General features: G+C 37.0%; 8 protein-coding genes across 11 annotated transcripts in view; 3 read left to right on the plus strand and 5 right to left on the minus strand.

Annotated features, from left to right (window-relative positions):
* LOC129566205 (diacylglycerol kinase eta) overlaps nt 1–4,205 on the minus strand; it is a 105,748-nt gene extending 101,543 nt beyond the window's left edge. For both annotated transcript variants that reach the window (XM_055441949.1, XM_055441939.1), the window contains exon 1: nt 601–4,205. In XM_055441949.1, the coding sequence (XP_055297924.1) occupies nt 601–798 (198 nt within the window). In that variant the 5' untranslated portion in view covers nt 799–4,205. The remainder of the gene's footprint in view (nt 1–600) is intronic.
* A 731-nt stretch (nt 4,206–4,936) lies between these two features.
* LOC129578105 (pyridoxine/pyridoxamine 5'-phosphate oxidase-like) lies at nt 4,937–6,694 on the minus strand. Its single transcript, XM_055466231.1, has 6 exons — nt 6,510–6,694; nt 6,294–6,438; nt 6,122–6,221; nt 5,867–6,001; nt 5,671–5,789; nt 4,937–5,604 (listed from the first exon to the last, which is right to left on the minus strand). Exons 1-6 carry the CDS (start codon nt 6,529–6,531, stop codon nt 5,442–5,444), a joined length of 684 nt encoding a protein of 227 aa, XP_055322206.1. The 5' UTR covers nt 6,532–6,694; the 3' UTR covers nt 4,937–5,441.
* Nucleotides 6,695–6,832: 138 nt separating this feature from the next.
* LOC129578092 (pyridoxine/pyridoxamine 5'-phosphate oxidase-like) lies at nt 6,833–8,421 on the minus strand. 3 transcript variants are annotated; one of them, XM_055466216.1, is made up of 7 exons: nt 8,293–8,421; nt 8,128–8,164; nt 7,886–8,042; nt 7,677–7,776; nt 7,466–7,600; nt 7,280–7,398; nt 6,833–7,218 (listed from the first exon to the last, which is right to left on the minus strand). In XM_055466216.1, the coding sequence occupies exons 2-7, from the start codon at nt 8,147–8,149 to the stop codon at nt 7,059–7,061; spliced, it is 693 nt and encodes a 230-aa protein (XP_055322191.1). In that variant the 5' UTR covers nt 8,150–8,164; nt 8,293–8,421; the 3' UTR covers nt 6,833–7,058. The 3 variants fall into 3 exon arrangements, with proteins under 3 accessions (XP_055322191.1, XP_055322182.1, XP_055322173.1); XM_055466207.1 differs by having other exon boundaries at nt 8,128–8,174; XM_055466198.1 differs by lacking the exon at nt 8,293–8,421 and having other exon boundaries at nt 8,128–8,272.
* Nucleotides 8,422–8,505: 84 nt separating this feature from the next.
* On the plus strand, nt 8,506–12,733 carry LOC129578073 (KAT8 regulatory NSL complex subunit 3-like). Its single transcript, XM_055466157.1, has 6 exons — nt 8,506–9,204; nt 9,269–9,426; nt 9,498–10,313; nt 10,423–10,570; nt 10,638–10,812; nt 10,918–12,733. Exons 1-6 carry the CDS (start codon nt 9,070–9,072, stop codon nt 12,522–12,524), a joined length of 3,039 nt encoding a protein of 1,012 aa, XP_055322132.1. The 5' UTR covers nt 8,506–9,069; the 3' UTR covers nt 12,525–12,733.
* A 278-nt stretch (nt 12,734–13,011) lies between these two features.
* LOC129578078 (transcription elongation factor S-II-like) lies at nt 13,012–14,565 on the minus strand. The gene is given in 2 exon segments (XM_055466172.1): nt 13,012–14,000; nt 14,002–14,565. Coding segments are annotated over 2 exon segments (930 nt in total). The 5' UTR covers nt 14,331–14,565; the 3' UTR covers nt 13,012–13,399.
* A 303-nt stretch (nt 14,566–14,868) lies between these two features.
* LOC129578084 (ATP synthase mitochondrial F1 complex assembly factor 2) lies at nt 14,869–16,184 on the plus strand. The gene is made up of 5 exons (XM_055466185.1): nt 14,869–15,055; nt 15,148–15,288; nt 15,361–15,416; nt 15,483–15,593; nt 15,659–16,184. The coding sequence occupies exons 1-5, from the start codon at nt 14,971–14,973 to the stop codon at nt 16,091–16,093; spliced, it is 828 nt and encodes a 275-aa protein (XP_055322160.1). The 5' UTR covers nt 14,869–14,970; the 3' UTR covers nt 16,094–16,184.
* A 145-nt stretch (nt 16,185–16,329) lies between these two features.
* On the minus strand, nt 16,330–18,430 carry LOC129578110 (zinc finger imprinted 3-like). The gene is made up of 3 exons (XM_055466244.1): nt 18,278–18,430; nt 17,846–18,211; nt 16,330–17,775 (listed from the first exon to the last, which is right to left on the minus strand). The coding sequence occupies exons 1-3, from the start codon at nt 18,374–18,376 to the stop codon at nt 17,608–17,610; spliced, it is 633 nt and encodes a 210-aa protein (XP_055322219.1). The 5' UTR covers nt 18,377–18,430; the 3' UTR covers nt 16,330–17,607.
* A 381-nt stretch (nt 18,431–18,811) lies between these two features.
* On the plus strand, nt 18,812–20,331 carry LOC129578118 (uncharacterized; the record flags this gene model as incomplete). Its single annotated transcript, XM_055466256.1, is given in 2 exon segments — nt 18,812–18,962; nt 19,063–20,331. A coding segment is annotated over 1 exon segment (1,256 nt), but the record flags the coding sequence as incomplete, so codon positions are not given.

The following is a 20,331-nucleotide window of genomic DNA, read 5'->3' on the forward strand; positions in this document are numbered from 1 at the left end:
TGCTATATTCATAATTATGAATAAAATTGCAATTATAATTGCTTGTTTATTGTCTGGAAAACTAGCAAATGTCAACAAAGAACTCTGACTAATCTTCACTTCAATATGACACTTGGGATGACGTTTTAGCGGCAAATATATATATGGAAAATGACTGAAGACTGAAAAGACTAAAAACACTGAAAAAGACTCAAAGGCACTGAAAATCACTGAAAATGACTTTTCAGTGGTGATTCGCCCCTTGCGTATCCCTCCCAAAGAAAAAAAACACACAACACACGCATCTATTTTCATTCTCGGTCATCATTTAATGTGGCCTACATTTTATGAGGCAATCACCCATATTTCACATACTGTCGCAACACATCAACAAATAATTCAAGGCGAAATTATTCAAATTTCCCACTGACCTTATCGCATCACGTTATCTAATATCTGTTGGATGTGTGTTGTATGTTCGGATGGGTTCATTTCAATGTTGATTGTTCTTATTTTTCACTCTCGTTTTTCCGTTTTTTACGATGTTCATTTTGTGGATTTCGACATAATGAGATCTACGCACATAATAATAAGATATTTTATGAAAATATGACGACTTACCGAACCATTCAAATTCTTACTGGTGGATACACGACGCTGAAACACTCGGGCGGGCTCCGTTTCATTTTCACTTTCGGAAGACTCATCGATGGCTGTCGCTGCAGCAATCGCTTGTGTAACATCCTTTGGCAGAGGTGACGGTGTTCGCGAGCTCGACGAACCAATTGATGGTATCGATAATGGTGATTTATTGGCCATTATATTTTTTGAGTGTACGTCGTATAAAATTTATTTCAACAATTCAATTCCCGTTTCTTCGGATCGCACTTCCCTTTATTATATCTGATTTGGGTCGCTTCACCGTTTCGACACACTATTTTTCTAGTTATAAGTTATCGTTCGCTTTTCTTACGCCTTTCGCTTGTGTTCACACAATTTTGTGCTGTTACCGTTGAACACGTTCTTGTGCGCACGTTCTCATCACATCACCAGCTTTATTGGCCGATATTTTCACTTCATAAATCTCGCATTTTTACATGTTCGCTAACTAACTAACTAAAGACAATTCTATGCGAATAGAGCAAAGCATTCAAAGCATTCGAATGGCTTCATAAATTTAATTATTTATCTATCGCTATATACACGTAATAGCAAACAATAAACAAGTTGATTCGATTGTCTGGTACACATAAATTGTACAATTATCCTAGTGTTCCACCTGCGTGCAATGTACGGCATGAATTCACATCAATTTTAAGGGGCCGACGTGGGACACCATTCAACGACAAAAAATATTCTCGCTTAAATTAACGGCATTCACACGTATTTTACTTTTTTATTTAATGGAACCAAAACGAGACATGGCATCTAATCACTATAAACATTTGATTATTGTTTATTCTATACAGTACATACGCCTACAATTTATACGAATGAAAACATAGGTCCGTTTTATTTAGTCCGTATGGCTTTTTTACGTTGACTAAACTTACAAATTCAAACTGCTTCGATCTGATAACTACAGGATGTATATTTCCCTTTTTTCCTTGCGATCGCGTGCATAAATACATAAAATATTTCAATAACTACTTTCGAGAGTGAAAAATTCACGCTTGTGCAGTCGTTTATTTTATCGATGATTAGACCATATTTTTTTTACCTTTGAAACCGAATTCAATCCATTATGTAGATAGTATTACACTTGATTGTATGTGGATTGACTTTTTTTTCGTTTATCTACGCCATAATTTTATGTCAAGGATAGTGTTTAATTTTGCCACTTCCAGCTATGCTCTATTCCATCGCATTGGTATTCATCAACCCCGTTCGAGCAAAGCGAGCGAACGATGTAATAAATTTATCAAAATGTGCCTTCGGCAACTTCAAGTTTGACAAATTGCTGGCAAATATCAAGTATATCTTCAATGTCGTCGTCGTCGTCGATGTTGTTGTAGATGGGACAGAGTAGAAAAAATGAAGCAAACAAACAGCACATTGATTAACACGCGCGCACGTACACGCTCACCAATTTCCTAGACACAATTCAAACAATATCGATGAAGCAAAACCGTCTCTTTGATGACAACCACACACACTCGCTCTCTATCTCCTTTTCTTTTTCTCTGGCACACACACAAGTTTCTATAGTGTGGAGCGCTTAAACTAAAAACAAATACACATTGGAAACTCTCGTCTTGTCAAACAATACGCTATTCCAAATGAAATTAAAACCACTCTCTACGCTCCCTTTCACTGTGTGTCAGGATCTTGGAGCTCAATATATAGCATATTTCTTGGAATTAGCGCTGCTCCTCATTGTATGCGATTTAACAATGAACGCCAAAAACGTTATGATTGTGTCACTGCTCCTCTCGATGGAAACATGCTCACTCCGTTTCTCACTCCAAGCCAATTTCGTGTTTGTTTGTTTGATTTTCCGTTTGTCTCGGTTTTTGTATACACGCTATATTCTAATTCCAGATTCAATTTAAAATTGCATAGATTCGGCAATCAGATTAAATATTGTTTGGTTTGATTTTCGGTAAAAAAATTCTCCATTGACATTTATTTTTCTCTCTCGCTGGCTTTTTTTATCATGTGCTGGTGTGATTGAAGTAAGACAATTTCCGTTTTGATCCATTCCCAATTCTCGTTTCGCTGGGAAAGAGTCAGAGAGAGAATAAAAACGGTTTTTGGCGTTCGTTCGTCTACTTCGATGGATCGAATACGATGTGAGCTAATGAAACCATTTCGTATTGGCCTTTTTCGACTCGGGCGCTACCTCGCGATATACGTTCTCTTGAGCTTCGCAAAATTCTATTATACATTTGATACTGATGCTGTGAGACTGGCATTGCCATTATGCTTGTTAACGTTTAGCACGTTTCAATTTTGCATACATGTATATTTACTGCGGCTGCTACGACTGCTACTGCTGCTGTTGTTGTACGATAGCATACAGTTGGATTTACGAGATCACGCATCCCGTGGTTAAATCAATTTCGTGTTTGTTTTCTGTTTACTGAATTGGGGATTTGATTACAGCTTTCTGTTTGAATTCTGAATACGCGCGGTTAATATTTTGCGCTTTCGCTTCTTTGGCTCTATATTCGATCCGTTTTTATTTTCTGATTTGTTCTATGCAATATTCATTTAGGCATATGGTGAATTTTGATTTGAGTTTGATTTGGTTTTCGTTGATTTCACTACGGTCCAGAATTTAATGAAAACACACCAAATCGTATTGAATGTTTGTACCAAACGAAAGAGAGAGAAAGACGAAAAATGTCATTTTTTGTTTTTCAAACCATTTTCAACATATATTAACAAATATTTGTATTTAAATTATTATCAATAACAATAAATGTTTATCATATGCACAGTGTATGTGTGTGTGCAATTTTGAGCACTAAAAATCAAAGCACAAATAGAGTTATTTACGGATTACGGTCCTTTTAATTAAAGTTTACCATGAGAATGTCCCTAATTTATCGTGAAATTCTTCGACACACAAGATAGACTGTGGAGGAAGTCGTTTACGTTTACTCAATTAATTACAATCGATTGCGAATGTTCGCCTAATGGAAGTAAGTTTTCGAGGAAATCACATTTTGCACATTACATTAATGGCGTATATAATAATTATTTGCACAATTGAGAGAGTTTCCTGCGGCTACATGATTTTCGTTATTTCAACGTGTGTCGCACTTTCTCCCTTTCTCGTTTGGAAAAGTTGCTGTTCGGCTGTTCGGCTGTACGGCACTCACTTTTAAACTCGATTTTACTTGGAATTACGCACGGATAACACTACACTTTATGAGATTAATCAAGTTGCTGAGATTCGTTTTTCAAGCAGTGATTTTTTGTTTATATTTTCATGCAACAATATCGGGTTTGCATTTCGTTCATTCTGTTAACTCTTATCGATAGTATTGTGTGCATCGATTTTATTGAATGCGAACAAAGTCGAAGGCGTGTTGCTGCTAGTTTTTGATTGTTGATGTTAAAAACTGTTTGAACTCTATATTCCGTGTCTGAACAGTCGTCGCCATATTTGTTCACCGTTATTCCGTTCACAATACACAATACACACTGACAAAATTGTGGAACAAACAACATGAGGAGACCGCAGATTCGGAATTGAATTTTTCATGCTTTGCCGTCGTCGACGTCGATGCGATCCACATCGACACACACACACACACGCACATACTTCAAACTCCAAAGACGACGTCTCTTTTCGTTGCATGCGTCCAACCAGCGCGCTCGCCTTCTTAGTCCTTATGTGAAGTTTGCTGATTTCCTTTACCCCGAACCATACACACGACCGAATGCTACATACAGCAGCGGCAAAACCATTTATTCGAATACACACTTTTCTGTGCTGCTTCACACCGATGTTGCTGCCGTGGATCACACAATCGAGCACGAAGGAGGCAAACACATAACCAATCGCCTGTCGAAATTTCCATCCACAATACTACGTGCCGAGCGCGCGAGCAAGCGAAAGTGAGTGAGTAAGTGGGAGCTTTTGTGTGTAAGCACAAGCACCGACTTGAAGACGCAACGTTTTATTTTTCCCGTCTCATAAGTACGAATTTCCACATTGAAATTCACGCGTTTGAAACACGTGAATGCTTCTATGCAAGTGTTCGATTGAGCCGAAGTCAACAACATTGGCTGAATTCAATTCAATGCTCAAACGGAATACACAACGACGGCAAGCAGGCACACAAAGCACCACCATCAAACCGCGCTCGATGTTTTCGTCGAATTGTATTCGAAGCGGTAGATTTCGCTAATGCTCGCACCAACCATTCAAGTCGGTTGCGTTCGCATCGTAAACACGCAACGGCTTAACCGAAAAATGCGTGTATAGGCATCGCTTTGGTATCGCATTTATATACACATTTTCCATCTGAAATGCTCTATTTATTCATGGGTTCGCATACATTTTTTTGCTACATTTACATCTTCAAGCTTCTAAGACTTAACTCAGTGATGGGAACCGAGCTCAAAATCTCATCAAAACCATGCCAAGGATAAAAGCAGCTATTGGAACAATGAATCAACATGTGATGGCTAATAAACATCTGCCATTTCTGCTACATCGTAAAACACCGTCTCACATGTGTAAAAGTGTTGTGTGGAAATCCGTTTGCCGGAATGATTTGTGATAGGCTTTTATTCAGATTACTGCATTTACATATGGTGGAATCTTTTGTTTCATCCCATGTATACACCATTTGATTCTCTTCAAATAAGCAATGATTTTTTCATCGATGCCAAACAGAAGACAGATTGCCGATGTTTTGATGCATTGGAACCCATTTATTTTGGTGATTTTTCACATTTTGTACATTTATCTGGAGAAAGTTTTAGAACAATATTTTTGTTATTGGTTATGGTGCTAGTCGCTCGAAAACCCAACCATTTTCTCCATCATGAACTAGATCTTTGTTGTCATCGTCTGGTTTTGGTTGCCGAAAACGGATTCGGTCATGCAATCGATTGGTTTGTCCTTGCCAAAATTCAAATAAATGTGGCTTGATCAAATATCCACCCCTGTAAAAATGCGAATTTTAGTGGGCCCAACCAGAAGATATGACATAAAATCAAATAAATTATTACCAATTTGGCAACGAAACGACACCATCCGGACCGACATTTTCGTTGATTTCATTTTCGATTTTCGTCAGATGGTCTCGGCTTGGAATTGGCTGGCTTTGTGCACTGGCAACGGCGCTAATCTGAATCGATCGTAAAATATATGCGTTATGTTATGCAATGGGACTGTTTTGGAATTCATTTGAAATGAATGGCTCACTTGACTCGCTCGTGGGCGTTGGTGAAAGTACTCCTCGGATACTTTGCGCGATACTTTTGTTGCAACTCCTTCTATACGAACTTGACGGTGGAGCGGTACCCAATAGAATGTGGCCGCTACATTTGGATTTGATTCCTACAGGAAATACAATGCAATAGAGTCGTTGATGAAAGTAGTTCATTCGATTGATAAATTCATAATTAATTTCTTCATTTGATTAACCATTAGTCTGATGATAAGAATTTTTTTTCATACAATTTCTTGCGCCTTACGACTGCCGTAATTCGTAAAAAACGTCACCCCATCCACTTCGACATTTTTCATGAGAACAAATCGCGCCGATGGAATGTTATCTCTATCAATATAAACAAAACATAAATATTCATATGGTTATTAAGTTGGTTTGAATTCATTGAACTCAACGTACCTTGATACGGTGGCCAAACAGAATGCATTTGACTCACGAATTTCAGGTGATTCACATGCTTCGTTCAACCAAGATTTGAATAGATGATATGGATCTTTGACGGCAATGTCTTCCTCTAAAAAAACATCATCTTCGTTACGGAATGCTAAAAATGGTTTGAAACCATGGATAATTGGAACAAAATAATGCGATTGAATGATTTTTCAATTGACTTACAACTCAAATTAGTAGCTGTCATTGCTTTTTTATTATTATTTATTTCACCCTCTAATCACAGACTGAATAATATCATATAATTCATTTTTCATTTGCTTTGTTGACTGAGCAAAATTCATATCAAAGTCTTCCAAAAGTCATGTGTCAAAAAAATTGAAACGCATCAGAAGTCACTTATCACTGATAAGCAAACCATAACCCAACGATAGATAAATAAATGATAGGGTCAACAGGTATAATGTGTATAAGTGGTTCGATTAGCAACAGTTAATGAACAAATGTGTTTTGTGCCGTTTGTGTGTGAATTAAATGTCATTTTGACGTTTAATGTAATACGATTCCTTTATTCAATACCTTCAATCAATCTACAATACAATTTCCATTCTATTTTATGCTGGGATTCCACTCTTCAGACAATATAATCATGTTTTACTAATTTGAACAAAATCCCTGAATTTGATACATTGGAAGACATTAATAATGTGATTTTTTGAACCGGCTGCCATGAAAAATAAATTGACGATTGATATAAATCAGTTGTGGAACCAATTATGGTGCTAGTCGTTCATAAACCCAACCATTTTCACCATCGTGCACGAGCTCTTTGTTGTCATCTGATTTCGGGCGTCGAAATATGATTCGGTCATGTAATCGATTGGTTTGTCCTTGCCAGAATTCAAACCAATGTGGCTTGATCAAATATCCACCCCTGTAAAAAGATTGAACAGATTGGGTCAGTGGCGATATAAGCTAATGTGCAAAATTATTACCAGTTTGGCAATGGGACAACACCGTCTGGACCGAGTTTTTCTTTGATATCATTTTCAATTTTGTCCAAATGGTCTCGATTAGGAATCGTTTGACTCTGTGGACTTGCTACGGCACCAATCTACAAAAATATTACATAAACGATATAGCAACATGTTTTTAATGCAACCGATTTGGAGTCGGTTTACTTGACTAGCACGTGGACGCTGATGGAAGTATTCTTCAGATTTTTCTCGTGATAACTTTGATGCAACACCCTCAATTCGAACTTGTCGACGCAACGGTAACCAATAGAATGTAGCAGCAACATTTGGATTTGATTCCTTTATGCCAACGAGAAAGAAAAATCGATATCAGGAAATTTCTTTGTAAAGAAATGGTAAATTTAGTTTTGCTTACAATCTCTTGTGCTTTGCGGCTACCGTAATTTGTGAAAAATGTCACACCATCGTCTTCGACTCCTTTCATCAACACAAATCGCGCAGATGGGAAATTGGTTCTAAAAAAAAACACAACAATAAAAAAGTAAATATTCATCTTCCAAATGTGTTTAGAATATTCTATTGTCACTTGCTAAGACTAGTGCATCCGCTGTGAATTCAACCTACTTTGAAACTGTAGACAGGCAAAATGCATTTGGCTCGAGAATTTCTGGTGTTTCAACAGCTTCGCTCAACCACGATTTGAACAAATGGAATGGTTCCTTCACAGCAATATTTTCTTCTAGAAATTTATCTTTTTCACTACGATACTTCAACCGAAGAGCTAAAAAAAATAGAGAGACAAGTTAATAATTGATTTGTACGAACACTTGATTGGCAAATTTTTCAACAATAAATCATTCACTCACAAGTCAAATCAACAGTAGCCATCCTTCTGATTGTCGTCTGAATGAATCTCATGTTTTAAAAATATAAAATGCAGCACGTCAGAAATCACTTATAAAATCAGCGATAGACAAACAAAGTAAATAATGGAGAGAATGGATGAAAGAAAATGTAAATATGTTGATTACCTTGGGTCGCCCGATAAATGTGTAAATAATTTCACTTTTTCTCGTCGATATTTACCAGATGAAGAGAGCGATAAAAATGCGGAAAACAAATTTTTTTCCTTTTTTTAATTGCATAAGAGATTTGCTTGTTGTTTTTCTTCCAGTGATAAACAAACTGCATCGAGCGGTTGACAGTTCGACATGTCAAAGGGTGCGTCCAATGAATAGCACTGTATAAAGCGGTGCGTGTGAGTTCGTTCAATGTATGTTTTGCTTCGTTCACTTGTGTTTTTTCTTCTTCATGCATACTCTTCTCTCTTCACACCAGTGACGTCACCAAAAGATATCAGAAGCGAAAGAAAAATGGAGAAATAAAAGTCGTAAACAACAAATTTGGTGTAAAAAGTGAATTTTCAGCTGAATTTCTGCAGAAAATTTGATCTCGGATTACAGTTTCATATGAAAAATGCCCAATCTGATGACATAAAACGCCGTACGTGTCATTTTAAAGTGGTGAAACAACAAAATTTGTGTATATTTCGGGCCCGTGAGCAAGATTACGCGCTAATTTAAGTACATGAAACTACAGTAGAACAACAACAACAACAATAACAAAAACCAGCTACTGAATGTGCATATTTTAGGCGACGCAGTTTTTCTGTGCCACATTGTGATTTTATTCAGTAATTATTCGACCTTAGAACGAATTAGAATCGATTATAATTTTGATTACTTAGATATTTATCCACGCGTGAAGTTGAAGTTGAACATTTTTGCGAAATTGACGCAATAAACAATATGGAGCACAGTTATTCAAAAGACGTGCATCCAAAAGGAAATGTTGAAGTGATGGCAACCCGTTCTATTTTGATCCCTCGACCTCCTCAGTGTCCGTCATGTTATCAGCACACATCAAATGATGACATTTTGGCCGTAAGAAAATTGCATTTTTGCCATATGCACCAAAGTGTGGAAACTAATAAAGTTTTTTTTTTAGAAAATGGAAAATCATCAATCCGACCCATATTTTGATCAATTGCCGCCGGCCATCAATGATAACATTGCAAAAATGGCAATGGAAGAAACCGAACGCTTAACCAAAAATGTGAAGAATAACAATGCCGACGATGAAGATTGGGATTTGAAAGTGTCCAAGTGAGTGATCTAATTGTCTTTTGACTTTTATGAAATTCCTAACTCACTCTATCGAACTTTCGATTCATTAGGTTGGGGTGGTCAAGGCAGCAATTGCAACTGTATCGCCAGGTGGCAAACATTCTTGACCATGACCAATTGGCGCGCTTGGCTGTGAGTGGTCGCCCAAACGAAGGTATTATCAGGCGATGCAGTATTGACAAATCGGTAGCACGAACGCGTTTGGCTCTCGCATCGGTGCACTGGAATACCGAACTAACAAAATGGTTGAACTCAGTCATGTTTACATACTTACCACCCACGTATATGGCTTCATATTTGGATATTTTACAATCGCTGCGGGCCAAAGTGCCAACGCTAGTTGACAGAATGCTAGATGGCCGGCCGGCATCTCAGGACTATTTGCAAGCGATTATGAAACGGCCATGGGGAGCAAATGTACCGACCAAATCACGAAAATTACCCGGACAATCGCCAATTATTGTCATTGTTCCGTCAACACTGAACAGTACCACTCAGCAACCGTCGCCAAGAATGAAACGCTGGTTTTCACTTCTCGGAACAATGGCCAGTACGGCACCTATTCAGCATACGGTGCGACCGTCACAGTCATTGGAAAGTGTTACAGAGCAATTGATAGCAATAACGAGGTCAAAAATTCAAGATCTGCGCAACGAAATGCCTAACCGACACATTATTTTGATCGGTATAAACTCCGGAGCGGCTATTGCAATGCAAGTTGCATTGGTCGAAACGGTTTCATCGATCGTGTGCATGGGATTTGCATTCAATACAGTAAAAGGCACCCGTGGTGCACCCGATGATAAAATTCTAGAGATCACAACACCAGTTTTATTCATTCTTGGCGAAAATTCCGCGAGATCGAGGTACGGCTAAAGTGAAATCCTAACCTTACATTTTGTAACGTTCTTCAATGTTTTTTCACTTTTTGTATTGAACATCGTGATACTAATTGGATTCTCCATTACTTTTTAGCCAAGAAGAGATCGAATCTCTGCGCGAACGGATGTCGGCTCAAACGTCTTTGGTCGTCGTTGGATCAGCCGATGATGCACTGCGTATTAATAAGTTCAACCGTCATTTGGAAGGTGTCACTCAATCAATGGTTGACAACATGATTGCAGTAAGTCGACGAAATTGACTTTATTCATCTCAATTGAACGTTCATTGGAATTATTTGAATATTTTAGGATGAAATTCAAGATTTTGTGTCAACGTGTATCGTGAATCCACCAGGTCCGCGAAAGCTGTCAAACCATTTGAATAAGCGATCAATTGGAGCTTCGTCAACGAAAAAACATGAATCTACACGAAAACGTAAACACAAAGACAGTTCCAAAGCTGATAAGGGCCCACCTCGTAAAGGTATACAATCGCAAATTGAAAATGTCTTCTGCATTCATTTCGTTATACATCAATCAATATACTTTACTTGATTCGAAAAATTCTAAAACTTCCTATCGTTTTCAGTTGGTCGTCCGCGTTTGAATCGAACAAATGAAGTTCCATCTGGAGATCTCACACCCAAAAAGCCAAAGCCAACGCAAGCGCTACTAAAACAAAGCAATGAATCAATCAAAATGGCTGTTCAGAACATTGTTCCAGTGAATGAAGTGCCGACCCTGTCGAATGAAGTGGTAACAGTTACCACAAGCGAAGCGACAGCTGCTGTGACTCCGATTGCGGTTACAAATCCGGTTCCGGCCGCAATCGACAATGGTATTCCTGTAAAGGTCAGCAATACTCAAGAGGTGAAAACGATTGAAAATGATACAAAGTCCGAAGTACCGGTTTCACAGCCAAATGTTGTTTTGATACCGGTGGTAACAACAACAACAACGACAACACCACCACCAAAAGTCATCCAGCCAAGCACTCAATTCGTTCAAGTGAAGCCACCAACAACAACATCGGGTCGTGTTCAATCGCCGAATGTAAAGAACTTTTTCATTCGGAAGGGTATTGAAAAACAGCCGCCTACTCAAATTGTCGCATCGCCGACATTCATAACGACACAAGGCACCCCATCAACACCATCTACGCAAGTCAGTCAATTGCATGCAAATAAAAAGATCATCATAAAAAGTCAACAGATTCTCGTCCCGGCCAACAATGTGAAGCAAAACCCGGGCCAAATCATTCAAATGTCCAGCCAACCAAATATTGCTACTTCGCAAGGTCCAATTCCGATCAATGCGAATGTCATTGAATCCTCAGCTACCGACTTATCTGGCATTCTTGATCTGCCAATTTTGTTTGCCGATAATACGAACGAAAGTGCAGTCATCGATCAAACACAAATTTTCAATACAACTTGTGCGTCGAACATTCAACTCTTGAATACATCAGTTGATCGAAATGCCCAGATTGGATCTCCGGCGAATATTTTCTTTAGCACGGCCGATGGTAAGCTACCAAATCGACCGGTTGTGATTAGTGCGGCCAAAATGACCAAACCATTACAACAAACGACAATCGCAACAACGGTCACGGCACCAACAAGCAATAAGGTGATTTTTATCAATCGAAATCAAATCAGACCTCAAGGTGTCAGTGGAACGCAAATGGTCAAAGGATTGCCCACACTCAAGCTGGTGCCTACCTCATTGGCCACTTCAGTTCAATCGTCTCCAATCACACTGCAGGGAAATCACATAACAAAACTGTCGCCGGGCACAAAATTCGATTTGTCTACATTGAAATTGGTGAAAAATCCATCGCAAAATGTTTCCGGCAACATAATGAAGCCGTTGATAATCAACAAAGCGATGCAGGGCACAAAAAGTGCTATTGTAATCAAGTCACCGATCACCGGAAATATGCAAACGCATCCGGCAGTTATCAAAGCAAATGTATTGAATCGAAATATTACGGTGAAAAAGGTGATGAATATGGTACCGGGCGTAAAACCAATTGCAAGCTCACCGATTGCCGTTTCATCGGTCAATTCATTGCCAATACAATCGAGTGCCGCAAGTACGAGTACGATTTCAAGTACAGCTACTGTATCAAATACATCTCCGGTTACTGCATCAACACCGACAAAAACAACCAGAAAAACAAGGAATTCCAATTAAATGGTGTTTTATTATTATTATCCATGTATTAAGTTGCTTCGGAAAAGTTTCTCTGTGAATTTTCGTACATTTTTAACATTTTTTTAAATGTTTGCCATTTCTTGGCGTATAGCTTAAGATTTAACTCAATTTTTATTTTGAATGTTAACATTCAAGAGTGAAGAAAGAAACTTGAATAAAACGAATCGACGTTTGATTTAATCTGCACATATCTCATTTGTTTATTGAATGTTTTTGGAATTGGCGCCTCTTCAAATATTTTGTTTCTTCCTATGTTATGTTCAGTTGTTTGACATTAAAGATGATTCGTATTTTTTAAATGTGACAGCAATGCATGCGTTTATCATAAAAGTTTCTACAAATTAAACCAATCCGATTTAATAATAATATTTTCATCGATTATGTCATATTGACCGTAAAGTTCCAAAAAAGAATCCATACTTCAGAGAGAAAAAAGAATAAAAAATAAAAAAAACACGATTAATACTAAAATGTAATTCAACCTCAATGAATGCAACGCAGCGTTTATTTATTTTTTGTTTTTGTTTTTCAAAGATATTTTGTACGATTTACGTGTGTCGTGTTTAACAACATCCAATTTGATACATTCATTCCGTTTTGCTAAAGAAATTTATGTTTGTTTGTTTTATTTTTTCAAATATTTTGAAATGTTCTTATTTAGTTTTAATTTTCCGAGTAAAGAGAGTGACTTACAACACTTAAAAATTTATATGCTAAAATTCAGCAGTGGAATAGAAGAATTAGGTCTTCATACATATACGTACTACAGGAATATTTGTTTTGTGTTCATTTTATTTTGTGTTAATTGTTATTTCTATGGATGAATGACCCCCCCACTTTCTCGCGTTTACTTTCTAACAGAATTTCCAGCGATTTCCGCACTCATTGCACATCACAAACGTTGTCATCGGTTCATCGGCGGATCGTGTTTGGAGTTGATTATATGTACAATTTCGCTTTTTACACTTGCCACACTTCAATAGATCGGTTTTGGTGCCTTGAACGGTTGCCAGTTGAGCATCTTTGATCGCCTCTTTTACGAATTTCTCACGAATCTTCTTCATTTCATCGCTGGCCATTTCTTCGGGTGTCATTTTGGCCAATTTTTGTGCGGTAACTGCACCGCTGATGAAATTTGTTCGAAGTGCTGGATTCTTTGCATCCTTGAGATTTGCCATGCGCGATCGAACCCGATTTTTGTATCGCATGTCAGTGTTGTTGAATTCGGCATAAATGCAATCTTCCAGCTCTTCGGCCAGCTCCTCGGCTGATGAACATCCTTCTGGTGTGTCACCATCCACTTTAATGGCATTGGCCAACATTTCACGGCACTTTAAACGGACCGCATCGGTCATGGTGCTACTTGATGGAGGGAAACTGGTTTGTTTTAAGCTTGAACTGCCACCGCTACTGCTACGATCCTTTTCCCGTTCGTCTTTTTTCGATTCGCTTTTTTTTTGCCGCAGTACCATTCGTTGATGCTGTCTTTGAACTTGACTTTGATGCACTGTTTGCCGATGACGATGACTCTTTTGCCGGTGCCAAACATTTCTTCCAATTCTTTATCAACGTTTTTGCCAATGAGATCACCTCATCGTCTTTACTGCATTTACGCAATTCATTCACCGTCATGCCAATCCTTGTTTTTGTCAATATATTCAAATCGATGTTTAGATTTTGAAGCACTTTTAACAAATCCAACGCTTGCTCCTGACCCGTTCCATCTGGCAAACTCATTTTCGCCAACTTTTTCTGAATATCCATTACCTCCGTTTCAACACTCATTTTTGCGGAAAAAGTCGGGCGACGATTTTATTTTAAAAAAAATGCTATCAATTCTCTTGGAAGTTGAATTTCAAATGGCAACAAGCAGCACAGAGACGAAATGTTGTTTTGATGCCAAACACACAAAAAATGGCTTGCAAAACGACACAGAGAGAAGAGAAAAAAAATATGTCGAACGCACGACAAGCAACAACAATTACCGAACACAAGTTTTAGTTTGTTATTGATAGAAGCATTGAGTTGACGCCATTTTACGTGCTATTTATTGGTGTCGCCACCTGAAATACCGCCATTTAGTCGGGGAATTAGAGAATGATGGGTGAAAATTTGATTTGCTTACTGATTTAAATTGAAAAATATGTTTTTTCTTTTAAATTATCGAAAAAATGAATTTGCCTTCGAATTTATATATTTTTCGTAATGATTTTCATGCATGTTTTTCTCTTATTATGATTATTTTCCAACTGCTTTAATGCATTAGTATTGAATTCATTCATTTGATCCGATAAAATGTCAAAAGATGTGAAAAAGTTTTGCAATTGAGGTTATGTTTATTGTTTAGTTCATAGAGATCAATGCGAACTGTTCGCAACATTTGGTTTATGTTTAGTTTAAATTCACGATAAAATCGTTGTATAAAATGTTTCGTTCGGTAATACAATCAGCAAATAGAGTTTTGGCTGCGCAAACACTGTCTGTGTTCACTTCATCACAAAGATTCTACGGTAAAAGAAATCCTTTTTGAGAGCAAAATGTATAGCCATAGTACTACAGGACCACCTTCTGAATAACGAATGTTTGAATCGTTGACTTCCAGTTACTGCACCGAAGAGGTTTTATAAAAATGCTGGCATTTTGAGCTGTGACGGCAAATATGAAATAACACTAGACAACAAAAAGTTGAAAACACCAAGTGGAACTGTGTTCCAAGTTACGAATGAACCATTGGCAATTGCAAGTATGTGTTGTTATCAGAATCAATAGGTGCTAGTTGCTTAATTTTCAATGAAAATTCTCTCTGAATTTCCAGTTGCCACCGAATGGGATTCGCAAAAAGATGTAATTGATCGATCAAAGATGCATTTGGTATGCAAAATTATTTTTTACTTAAATTTCGTTTCCCGCGCATAAACGATTCGACATCTTTTACAGACCACCTTGTGCAACACCGCCTTGGACAATCCGAATAAGCTAATGAAACAGGATATTGTCAACTACATGCTGAATTATCTACCAACCGATACGATTCTTTATCATTCATCTGTGAGTCATTGCAATTTAGTTTCATTTGAAATGGTCAAACTAACATAATTTCTGTCCAATTCCAGGATATAGAAGAGCTGTACAAAGTACAGTGCGTTGAATGGGATCCAATAATTGAATGGTTCAATGAACGTTATGGTGCAGATATTCAGAAGAGTTGTGACATCACGCAGCCGAACATCAGTGCGAAAACGAGAATGAATATCAGTAAGCACTTTCTATCGTACAATGAAGCTGCGATGCAAGGATTTTTGTATGCGGTCGACACTTTGAAATCAGTAATATTGACATTGGCTTGTGTAGATAAGAGAATATCTGTTGAAAAGGCAGTCGAACTGTCGCGACTCGAGGAAGAATACCAATTGAAATTCTGGGGACGCGTTGAATGGGCTCATGATTTAGCTCAACAAGACACACAATCACGATTGGCCGCATCAATTCTATTCATTCATTTCCATTCAAATGAACACATTATCAAAGAGAAATTCCCTATTACATAGTACAAATTGTCAGTTAAACCAAAAATATATTGATGGATATGTAGAAATATTTGTATTTCATTTCAAGTTGACGAGACAAATATTTGAAAAGGATTGTGATTGTATTATTTGCATTTTTTCACTTTTACCCGGATCACTATTTTATACTAAAACGATCACTAAATTGCTAAATATAATCAAAATGAACTAACACAAACTAACATTATTTCAGGTAGAAATACATATGCACTGAGCAACAGCATTAATCGATTGAACATAATGAAAATTCGACGTAAACACTGTGTGATGTAAACGATTGTAGTTCAACAGGCCCTATTAAAATTCTACAAACTAAACAAGTCGATGATTTCCATTTGGTCATAATTTCACTGCACTTTCAACGAAGTGCATCGGTCGTAGTCGGTCGATGTAGGGGATATGATTCATTTTGCGCTTGAACTGCCACTATCGTCACGTCTGTTGCGTTTTCTTTCCCGCTCGTCTTTTTTCGATTCACTTTTCTTAGTCAAATTCATTGACGATGTCTTCGAACTTGACTTTGACGCACTTTCTCCAGGAATCATGTCAGTTTCCGTCCATTTTCGTTTGATTTGATTCACCAGTCGCTTCACCTGTTCTTCTTTTGTTTGTTTCGTTCTGTTCCTTTTTGCGTGGGTCGGAACAGGTGGCTCTCAATAAATGTTTTTCCAATATTTGTTTTCTTGAAAACGGTTTTCTGCACTTTTGACATATGAATCTGAGAGAATGTATATGCATATGGGCGAGGGTCAGGTCGGTAACGTTACAATTCGCACGCCTATTTCGCCCATATCTCTGAAAATAATAATGAAAACCCAAAATTTCAAAAGTGCATATGATAGTGCTGCCCATACCACACATTTCAAAGAAAAGTTTTTATTTTTATCACCTATAGTATTGGACTTATGAACGATTAAAGGCGTCGGTAACGTTACAAAATTTTGGAAGTGATTTGCGAGGTTGCTCAACGTTTTTATGAAAATTAGCGAATCTACCCAGGCATAAATCTGTTGTCACTCATTATATCGTAGATGAAGGATCAAAGAAAAGATAGAAATACAGGGTGTGCATGAAAAACTGTTTTGGTGGTCTCTGGACCCAGTAGGCGTAGAATCGGTAACGTTACAAAAAAAATCGGTAACGTTACACGTGCGATTTGAGTGCTCCAAAAACCAGAAAAGAAAATAAAAATCATATTTTCTCGAATTTATTATTAAAGTTTTGGCCCATTTCTACAAAAATATGTAAAGGTTCTTGTAGTTTTGTAAAAGCATAGTAGAAATCTTGTGCTTTCAAAAAACGGTCGGTAACGTTACAAAAATCGGAAAAAAATCGAAAATTTGTAGATTTTCATATGAAAAAATTATCCGAATTGGATAAAATTTTCAGAGAATATAAGTTTTATGAAATAATTAAGCTATGCAAAAATTCATTGCGATCGAACGACGTTAATATACTTTTTTGCTCCTTAGAAACATTTTTTGCGTGGTTTCGTCTTACTGACCCTTGCCCATATGCGAGCGTAACGAAGTTTTAAATTGAAATTTGCGTTTGCATATATCGCAAATAAACTTTTTGGATTTGCAGTGTTTCTGAAGATGTTCTTTCAAATTCTGTTTTTTACGGAATGTTCGATCGCATTTTGGACATTTCAAGCTTTTAAACTGTAAAGGATTTTCGAAAGGAACAATTAGTTTCTTCGTGACAATTTATGACATTTTAATTCAAAATTACCTTGGGTTTGACTTGTTTGTGTTTGACTTGATTATGACCTTTCAACATATCATGTGTTTGAAAACTGCATGCACATGCATCGCATTGAAATTGCTTTGACACATCACTTGTCTTATCATCCGTTACTAGACTTTGATTACCGATTGCCGCGTTCTGATCAACAATGGTCTCGTTTTGGGTGTAGTTAATATTGGCATCGTCACAGGTGCATTGGAATTTTTGGCATGTGGCACATTTAGATACCGCATCCTGTATCTTCTTCCGTACTAAATGTTTTCTCTCTTTTGCCTTCTTGATTAATGCTCGAGTAATTTTCATTGGTAGGCAATCATTACAAATGACGAGTTGGTTCTCTCTCTCAATATTCTGTTGAGAAAAAGAAAAGATCATTATATATAAAATTGTATAAATAAAAATTTAGTTTCCATTTACTTCAGTGTTAATGAATGAAAATTCTTTTTCCAAATTTGCAATGTCAAACGGTTGTGTGTCCTCAGGGATATCAACGGCACAAATACGACAAAAATCCATGTTTCTCTTCCTTCTTTGATATTTCTTCTTGTTTTATATATATACAATGGACAGTGGACAGTGGACTGGACACTCCTCAAATGCATAACAACGAGAAGAAAACGAATCAGAACGCACAATATAGTAGTAGGAAAACCAAAATGACTTTTGTTTTGAGATCTGAAGTATGGCGCCAATATTGAATGACGGCTGAAGGGTTATGTACAGTGTAGTGCTGAAATGTCACGCTGAATGGCGCTGTGAACAATAAGGGAAAGATATTCAGCACAATTTTCAAATTATTTTTGAAGAAAATAAAATTGTATTTTTATGAACACATTAAAGATTATGAATAAAATTCAAATTCAACCTTTTAATTTGTTAATTATTTCATCAAATGAAATTACTAGCCACATTCGCTTAAACACTCTGTTCGAAACACCTATATATTTCCCTGTGATGCATCTGTCAAACAGAAATTCTTGACATTTCTTGTCGTAAATGCTGTTTGTAGGAAGAAAGAAATAGTCATTGAAAGCACCAATTGATTTGGTTTTCGATCGAAACTTAGTTCATCGTAACGATTAAAAATATTGGAAATCATTCAGTAAGTAAATAAGTTGAAATTTTAAATAAAATAAAATTTTAAATAAAATAAATCCATCTAAATATAAGCTAACAGAATTTATATTATTTTCGACATGAAGCGAGCTCATATCCATGGCGAAAAAGCGAAGAAGGGACTCATTCAACACAACACGCACAAAAAATGCTCAAAAAACAAATTCAAAGCGAGCAAAAAAGAAAATTATGGTTGATTCTATTGCTGCTGCACCATCAAAAAGGATTATTGATGTTAATTTGGATTGCTTGGAGAAGATATTTCGGCTTTTGGACTTGAAGGACTTGGTTGATGTCGCTGAATCCAATAAGTATCTTAAAATAGCAGCTGATATGGTTTTCAACAGGAAATACAGAACAAAAGTAGTGCTAAATAACTTTAACAAGACAGTGGCTGAACCAATACGCAGTCCAATCGATCATCTAGATTATATACATGTACAGACGTTAAAATGTTGTTTTAAAATCCTACGTCTTTTCGGGAACTACATTACGATAGTCGAAATAAGGGCAAATCCATTTGGAATTCACTCACCATCATTTAACGTCAATTGCGAACGACTCGTGCATTACGTTAACAAATATTGTTTGAATTCGCTTATTTTGTTTGAAGTTAATAGACCTTCTGATAACTTTCTAAGTGCCGTGAAAAATGCATTTAAAAATGTTGAACATGTGGAAATTCGAGCTGGAAATGTAACTTCTGAATTACCATTGCAAATTAAACGGGTTTTTCCAAAAATGCGACAGCTAGTGCTTTTTCCATATCAATTTTTGAATTCCAAATTCATAAAGTATCCATATTTGGAGAACCTACACATGAATGTTTTCGAAAAAGACGATTTATATGAAACAAGTGTGAGAACAGCAATAATTTCAAATCCACAGCTACGATGCTTCCGTCTAACTGAATGCTGTTGCGAACCCAGAATATTGAAGCTCATTAGCATAAAGTTGAAAAATCTTGAAACTCTTGATATTCGTTACTTCCTTGGGCATTTTAATGATTTCAATTTATTTTATGATGTGCCCATTCAATTCAACAAAGTCGAAGAACTTTCCGTTTCATATCATAATGAACATGTGATAGTATCTGAACACGAAATATCGGCCCATCTGGACACCAAATATCTATCATTAGGTCGTCTGAAGATATTCAACGTTACATGTTTCACTGAGAATTTGACACCTTTACTTAATTTTGCATTTGCACATTCAACAATTGAAAAGCTGACAATCGAAACATACATTTTCCCAAAAGATTTGAGTCCAGTAGGGCTTTTATTGGCAAAACATGTAAAACTTAAGTTCATAGAGATTGAATTATCCATGACCAACGAAATCCGCGATGCTGA

Source organism: Sitodiplosis mosellana, unplaced genomic scaffold (genome assembly GCF_009176505.1).
Source record: "Sitodiplosis mosellana isolate CC-2019 unplaced genomic scaffold, AAFC_SMos_1.0 Smas_scaffold_1, whole genome shotgun sequence".
Lineage (NCBI taxonomy): Eukaryota > Metazoa > Arthropoda > Insecta > Diptera > Cecidomyiidae > Sitodiplosis > Sitodiplosis mosellana.